The sequence below is a fragment of the Gymnogyps californianus genome, chromosome 3 (assembly GCF_018139145.2).
Source record: "Gymnogyps californianus isolate 813 chromosome 3, ASM1813914v2, whole genome shotgun sequence".
Lineage (NCBI taxonomy): Eukaryota > Metazoa > Chordata > Aves > Accipitriformes > Cathartidae > Gymnogyps > Gymnogyps californianus.
Window position 1 is genome coordinate 27839659 of NC_059473.1, and position 8710 is coordinate 27848368.

The 8710-nt window shown below is 39.0% G+C and overlaps 1 protein-coding gene across 1 annotated transcript in view; it reads left to right on the plus strand.

Moving 5' to 3' along the window:
* Positions 1–7306, plus strand: part of MTA3 (metastasis associated 1 family member 3) — a 142967-nt gene extending 135661 nt beyond the window's left edge. Inside the window, exon 19 of the mRNA XM_050893420.1 lies at positions 7171–7306. Coding sequence (XP_050749377.1) covers positions 7171–7306 — 136 coding nt within the window. The remainder of the gene's footprint in view (positions 1–7170) is intronic.
* The last annotated feature ends 1404 nt before the right edge of the window (positions 7307–8710 follow it).

Consider the following 8710-nt stretch of genomic DNA (forward strand, 5'->3'; position numbering starts at 1 on the left):
TAGCCCAAGGCCAGAAACAGAAGTTGTATATTCTGAACATTTTTGTCATCTTAAAGTCTGGGATAACGCTGGAATTGTGAATTAATATGCAGGATGTTTGGGGAGTAGTTGAAAGCAACATTGCGTTCCACTCTTAGCCAGCTCTGATGCATCTTCTCTCCAACTTCTTGCCTGTCTCAGGAAAAAATATATGCTGCCATGTGGGTAATATTTTCATCTAGTAGCGGGTGATGTTTAATCAATATACAGAGTGGCCATCCTCCTGCAGAATAACTAAATCGTAATGAAAATTCCTATTGGTAGAGTATAAAGTTATGCAGTGTAGGAATTCACCCACACCCTGCTGATATAGTTAGGAAGAATAAAGGAGTTGCTTTGAGGTCTTCCGGTGTTTGTGCCTGTGAGCTGTAGAATTTCTGGCTCCTTGGATTCCCAGGGTGCCTACGTATTGACAAATCCGCAGTGATCTTGTGCGTGCATTCATGGGGAGGAGAGATTAAGCAACTCTTTCTTTAATAGAGCAGGCTTCATGCCTTAGAACCTCTGAAGCAGATGGTAACTAAGGAGAGGCTAACGAGTTTCAGATAAGGTGCAGAGCAGCTGTCCCATAGCTCAGGTTACAAGTCTGTTGAAGCCTGAGCCATTGTTTTGTTTTAAGGAGTATGAATAATTTACTTTTTACCCATTCCATCGAGCTACCTTTGCTAGGACTTAGCGGTTCTAATCCACTCTACGAAGCTGGATGCTGTCGTGAAACGCCATGAATCCAAGGACAGGCCTTTCTCCCTTCTTCAAGGGGAAAACTGCCTGAGGAACATGGCTCTGTGCGTGCCTCTGTCATCGTCACTGCTGTGTGGTGTGTAATGTGAGATACCGTCCCTGCTGACTTAAAGCTCCACCCAAGACACGGGGCGAGTCCTGAGCTACTTCATCCATGTTGAGCTCTGTGGTGTCCACCATGCCTACCAACTAGATCAAGGGGGTTTTTTAAACCGTGCCTACCACAAATCAGTCTGGTAAGGCCTCCATGCTGCTGGCTTCTGCGAGAAGTCAGCGTTGCACCAAAACTGATGTGTAATCCTTTTTGTCCTAGCCATCTGCAGTAGGTAACTTTAGTCTCTTGGTGGTAAGTACCGAGCTCACAGATGAACTGGGAGGGTAATTTCATTGCTGATTGTTAAGATTTAGATTTAGTCATCGTGTGATGACTGCTAGATGACAGCATCCTTTTGTAATGTTTCTTAGGGGTTAAAAGTTTTTCTCAGTTTCAGCATTCAACCGAAAAATTAATAGTAACGCTGAGAATAAGACTTTGCACTTCTTTAATTCCTTCTCTCCTAACATCCTAAACCACTTTAAAATATTAATGAAATATGCTATTTTCAGGGGAAATAAAAGCATGGAAAAATCTGTCAAAGTGATTTTTCCAAAAGCCATGCCAGTTGTTTGCAGTAAAACTGGATATAAATCATTTCAATAATGGGTAAGGTTCCTGTTGTTCTAGGCACTCTAAAAATGCACACACAGAGATGGTTTCTGCTCTGAGGAAATTTTGATCCGAGTAGATTTTAAATCAGCAGCAGGCAGAAAGAGACAGAGAGGTGGCTTGTGCCAGGCAACAGGTCAGGCATGACACAGTCATAGAAGTCTGTGCTTTAAACACTTGACCTGGATTTTTCCTCCCAGTAAAGAAAATGCTCAAAACCCATTATTTATTGCTTTATATATATATACACATAGTAGCTATAAGCTGTTGCTCTGAAACACAAAACATCAGAGAAGCCCTCAAGATGGTACAATGCTTGAAAATGCTATATTAAGCTCCTTAGGAAGATCTGACATGGTAATTTGTAACTGGTATGTCTATAAATCATTGTTCATAGAGAACAGTTTTGTTCCGTAAATATTGATACCAAATTGAAAGATAAACACCAGCAAAGAAAACATTTCCTTGCTAGGAGGAGAAAAATAAGACAAGCTCTTAAAACATTTAAATGATGTTGGCATGTCTACAGTAGCACCTCTTTAATCTTATAAAGGTTGTACCACTCTATCTGCCATCTGTATGAGTTTTATAATGCAACTAAGTGGATCATGGCAACTGCTTTCCGGTAGCCCGATGCTTATTAAAACACTTCCAGTTTGTTTTATAAATGAACATTTCACAAAGGAGCTTATTTTAAAAAGATGTATCAGTGTCAACCCACTTCTACCTTCCAAATATATTTCTCCTAATTTCTGTCATTTTGAGGTTAGATTAAAACTTTAACAGAATATGGGTAAGCTTTAGCCTCAAAGTGCTGGGGGGGGGGGGGGGGGGGGGAAGATGTCTAAACCAGCAAGCCAAATAGTTAAATAAAATACTTCTCATTTCCACACAGGTAGATATGTAGGAAGTGCTGTGAGTCATTCAGTCTCTCTCTAACCTTTCAGGTTTCTAAGGATCTGTGCCTACAGCTTCATCCCAGTTTCCCAGTTAAATTCTCTTTGAGGAGACAGCATTGCACACATTTTGGCCTTTCACTTTGTTTAAAAGCCTGTTGAAATTAATCGAAAGCCTATCAGCCTCCTAAGATAGTGCCCCCTCTTGTAATTTAATCCACTGAATAGTTATAGTGTGCCACTGGATACAAGAAACCCTCAGAGAAAAGAGTGATAATTGGATCTAATAACCCCCAAGGAATGAAGGTTATTTTTAAATAGTTGTTTTTGCTAACTGGCCTTGAGCTTGCACTGAAAATTTACATTGCACAAAATTTACATTGCCCTGGAGCAGCAGCAACTTCATGAATCGAATCTTTGTCTAGAAGACTTTTTTTTTTTTAGTTTAGTTTTTCTCTCTGAATGTCGCAATGGTTAGGCTGATTGCAAGTTTCACATAAAACTTGTGCCAGAATGCAAAATCCTGCATTGCTGTAGTTAATGTCTAAAACTCCACCTTCTTCCAGAGCTGGCAGTATTTTGTGCACCTGGCACGTTTAAGTTGCTGTTTACAATTGGCAAGTCATACCAGAATACTTCACCCCAATCTAGAGATTAGGTGGAATTTCAGCAATGATTGTCCAGGGAATCAGTTCTCTTATGCCTGCTGCTGACCTGTGCGCATTCCTTGTGCTACCAGCAACAATTGGGTAGTAATACATTTCCACAGCACTAGGTCTTTGTATATAAGGATGTTGCTCAAATGTCATCAGTCTAAGAAAGCCTTGGGCAAAAATATCAAACTAATTTACGTATAACATAAAACATAATGCTATGCCCTTCAGCTTAAAACTCTGTAGCCAGGTGCGTATTAGGTTCTTGATATATTTTTAGTGGAAACAGAGCATTAAAAGCACTTCTGGACCTTGGTATTTAAGAAGAATTATGGACATCTCAAAAGCGTGTGTGTGTTGGGGGTGATTCCCCTTCATAGGAAAGTGTTTGTTTCTTTCCATTCACTTTCAAAACAAGGTTGCTCATCTGCTAGAACTTCAGTGGGCCTTTACATGCAATTAATTTCTCTCACAGTAAAAACTTCTGCCATAACTTGAATTTATTTAGTATTACTTCTTAAGTACTGTTGGTATAGCTGAATAGACCAAAGTCACTCTAGTCATCACAACTCTGAGTCTAGTGCAGAGGAGGCAAGACTCATGCACAACGGTTTATATATAGAAGCAGTAACAGACAGATACGCCTGATATCAACAGAGCTAAAGCAAGTAATGCCTTTAACTCCTATTAGAAAAGGCTTGAAAAACTCATTCTTGACTAACATCAACTGAAGGTAACCTTTCTTTATTTTATTCAAGTTTAAAAATTGCTGCTGTTTTAATGCGTGGCATAATTAGAGCAGGGATCTTTGAGTCAGCTTCTACAAATGAGAAATTTTGTTACCAGCTATCCTGTTCCTGAGAAATCTGGATGTAACAGATTATATAGGATTGTGCTTAACTTCACCAGATGGTTAGTTACATGGAATTCACTTAGGTCCTGAGAAGGGCTTGGTTCATAGAAATGGTTTGCCTCATTAAATTTAAGCATGGCATAAATGCCCTATACAGCCTAACTATTATTTCTACCCAGTGGGTTCCAGTCTGTGTATGAAGCTTGCAAAGAGAAGATAGGTCTTAATAGTGTGTGGTACTTATGTACATTTCCATATTTCCCTGAATAGGTGCCAGGGATCTTGCATACCTTTATCTGCAGTTACTAATTGAAGTATCGTGCAGACTTAAAGAATTTGTCTTATTCCTACATCAGCAGCAGTGTATCACGTTTGACATAAAAATGAGCACAGTGGGCTTTATATACCAATCACCTATTAAAAGTTTGATTCATTCTCATACCTTTGGTCTCAGGAGGACTAGAAGGCTTTAAAATACTTTTTAATTCGCATTTCAAATGAAGTCTGTAACACATCATACTTCAAGCACTAGTACAAAAGTCAAAGGAAAAAGCAGGGGAAAATGGCAATTACTCGTTCATAACACTGCAAAGGATATTATCAATGCTACAGATATTAAAGCCGTTTACTTGCCATCACCAAATAAAAGCTTTATGTAATTAAAACATATGGCTGGTATTAACTGAAAAAGGGACAGGAAATTGAACATTAAAGGTGACTCTGCCCTCAATTCACTGTATCGTTGGGGGAGGGAGGAGAAGTGCTCCGAGTGAAAGGGCGAAGACAACCTTATCTTTGAATTTCCTGCCTTTCATCATCTACTGTTACAACCTGCATGTTTAAGTGTTAAAAAAACCTCTGAAGCATTATAAAACCTGATCAGTGCCTCTCAAAGAGCTTGACTGTATTTAGATGCTAAATTCTTCAGTGTAAAGAATCAGTTCCCTCCACCCTCTATATTTTTTGCAGTAAAAAGAACAGTTCTGGCTTTTAGTGAGATGGTTGTTCAAATATTACGTTTAATGAAGTTAGTGGAAATTTCCATTCTTCCAATTTTATTTCCGAAAGGCTGTATCCCAGAAAGCTAATTTCTGGAAGCATTTTCACAATCCTGTTTAAATAGAAGTGCTGGATTGTCTTTTTAGAATGCATACCAGATTAGTTCTTGTGACAGTCTATATAGAGCTACTTTCATTTAGACTGAGGAGTTGACTCTTTTTGTGGTTTGCTTGATTTAATAATGTGATGACTCCCCCTTTTTTTGTTCTGCCTTTCTTCATGCTCGTTTCGAACCAGTATTTAATAACTGCATCTTTTGACTTTACTGTCCTTAAAAAATAATCGCAAATTGTAATCACAAATACTTTCCTGTCCTTACATTTAGTGTCAGCTGCAAATTGCTTTCATTAGTAGGAACATCTTGGCAGTTTATGAAGTTGCCATATTAAAAATTCAGATGGGCAGACAATTATCTAATATTTTCGTAAACTGTGGGCTTCTCAAGTGATTAATGACCACATTCATTCTGTAAATAAATACAAAGTTTTACAAACAAATATATCAAAAGGGATCCAGTTCTGTAAGCTTTTGCTGGAATGATCCCCATTAATAATCAGTGTGGGTAATGGCTATTGTCTATTCACATGAATTTATAAAACGTAGCTGTCTCATTATTTTAGAAATACATGTTTCTACCAGTCTCAGGTTACCTTTCTATGATCTTACCATTCTGGAAGGTATGCAGTATCTTGTCAATCAGTTTAATATCTTCTTAGGCCTAATTTAAGATGACCGTGTAAAGTAACTACTCAAACAGTAAGTTTGTGTCTCTGTGGCATTGTGTGAAAAGCCTGAACTTAACTTTCTGCAATTCCTTTCCTTTTGTTCTGTTGTGCTTATTACTGAATGATGCTAAATCCTAATTTGGTATTCCAGGCCATGAGATCCTGACGACATCCTTCTTTCAGGCAGCTAAAATGAATACTTCTCTGCACTAAATATGTTAACCAAAATAGATGTATTTTTTCGGGCTCCCTTTAACCTCTAAGAGGACAGTATATTCTCCTGATCTTTTATTTTTTGTTTTGTCTTTGATTATGTTCTCTTCTGTGGCCCATTTACTTGACTGGAAGCTTACATTCCTGGGAAATACTCAACCAGTAACTAAATATGTGTTTGAAATTTAATATGCAAATTATTATTTTCGTATTCAATAGAACTTATTTTAAGCTGGTCCTGTATCTTCAATGTCATGTGCCACCATTTTTCAGTTTCAGAGTTAACAGCCCATTAAGATGAAAGGGACAAATCACTTCTTGAGTTACCATCTCAAAGCTTTGATGCAGGTAGGCACATCATCACCCTGTAGTTTGTAGTCAGGTCACATTTTCAACTTGGAAAGTTTGAATTAGAAAGCCTGGTCTCATTTAGCATTAGAGGCCCCAGTTTGCTTTAATTCATTTCCATAAGCTCCAAATCTCTGTAATTTATAGAACTACCCGAAAGCTGGGCTTCTCGACTTAGGTGAATTCAGAAAATAGGTCATTTTCCAGTGACATCTAATGTTCAGGACTCTGCCAATGAAGATGGTTCTTGACATACTCTGTGTGTGTCATTTCTGTGTTTCCTGATGCTCTACCCTGGATACACTCAGCACTGTGGTTATTGATTTATAATAGTAGAGAGACAGAGAAGTTGGAACATAACAAAGCTTTTTGCTTCAGAATTAACTGTCCTTGGATGTATAAGATTACAATACAAACAACATGGCCGCCTGTAGTTAATATGTTTGATTTATCGTCTAAAAGTCTAAAATTAAAGTGAATTTACTGCACCTGAAAGGCACTATTGAGGGTGCAACAATTGCTCCCAGTCCATCACTTTTACAGAGGTAACAAACTCACTTGGGTGCTAATGAGCTTCTTTCTTCTGTGGTCCTTCATTCCTGTATTGATGTCACATGTGAGGATTCACCATTTGAGCATTCTGGCCCAAGATTTCATATAATGAAATGTTATTGTCCAAATATTGTCTAACACCAACTCATTTTTCACTGAGCAATTATAAGTTACTAGTTGGAGACAACTGTGAATCATCAGTTGATGGACAGGGCTCACTCTTGTTGACTGCAAGTCTCTTTTCCATGCACTAGCCTTCCTGCTCTGGTAAGAGTATTTGTTATGTTTGTTATTGGCTCTTGAGCAGTCTTCTGTTAAAGACTGAGATTTATCTCTTCTGTTGTCTCTCTCTTCTTTCCCTCCTTTCCTCCTTCCCTCCTTACAGAAAAATCCGTAAGAAGTTCACCAGATCACAGCTGAAAAGAGCTTCCAGAACGCCTTGTTCTCCGATCATTGCAAAGACAAAGTCTCTCATGAACAATAGGCAGGCACGAACAGAGCCAGAAACCATCATGCACTGAAGATATAACAGCATCAGCACCATAATCATGTCAGAATCATGTTTAATTGTGAATGCAGATACAACAGGACCCTCCACATCTTCAAGACAGAAACACTGTACGGACAGATTGTGGCTGGGTTCTGTGTTCTGGGCAGGATCCAACAGCAGCCCTTGTTTTCCCTCATCTCTGCAAGGGCTACTTCTGGTTCACTGTGCAGGCCTATCCTGGATTGTCCTGCTATTCCCTCCATTCCCAGTCATGAGCGTTGGCTGGTCAGGGAGGGACTGTTTGCACTGACCACACTGAAGGAGTATGGATGCAGAGTCCACCCACCACATTTGTCTACGCCTTCTAGTGGCTTGACAAAAATATGCAGCTTTCAAAACTATTGCAGTGTCTTTAAAGCGGGATTTAGCCTTGAGGGGCTTGCATTTTCAAAAACAGTTGCAAACTTTGGGTGTTCATATTTTTCAGTATTGGCTTGAGTCACTTTGGATTTGATTTTCTGAACTGCTGAGCATCCAGACCCTGAAATGAGGACAAGGAATTGTTTAGCAGTTCTGAAACTTAGACTGAATTAGCAAGTACCCATAATTAGCGGCCAATTTTCAAAATGCTGGCCATATTAGCTTTGGTTAAAATCCTGGAAAGTATTATGTGTGGCAGCAAACATCCAGCTGGACTAGTTGCATGTGTAGGAACTGGTCCCATTGTCTATATATTTGCAAGCATCCACCTATTTCTTTGGGTATTTTTTGCATTTCTTGAAGCCTATTCTGAATAGTGAAAACCAGCAGAACACCATTCCCAGGAAAACATGAAGAAATAGAGTATTTCCTACTAGAAATGTCTCTCCACAAAATAATTTCTACATTTTGATACATCTGGATAAAAAGATGTCTTGCAGAATGCTTTGAAGTTCATAATTGTCAGGCTACAGGTGGATACTTACCATGGAGAGATGATGTGCCTTTTGAAACTACTTGTAGGAAACTGTCAGTCCCCCTGAAAGTGGGAATGGCAACAGAGGCAGGTCTTTTTTCTACTCAGGTACTTACAGGTGAACAATCTCTGCCCTACTTTGAAATCGAGAGGGAACCAGTGTGTAGCACTGCTGTGTAAACCTAGTTGGGATATGTCGATTATCGGAGGCAAGTTCTGTCCTTCCATAGGTTTGGTTTCCGTATGGCTTTTTAAGAGGTAGTCAGACACTGAACACATCATAGTAAGCTGAGAGGAGCTTCAAGACTTTTTTTTCTGTCTCTTTATTAGGTAGCTCTAACAGTATAGTATAGATGTGAGGTTTTCATCTAGCTCTGGATGTGCCCTCAGCTCTGTGGTTAGAAAGACAAAGATGTAAGTGGTGTCTCATACCTCTGGGTGATTCCCTAAAAATTATTTCCCTTCTATGTGATTTATGGT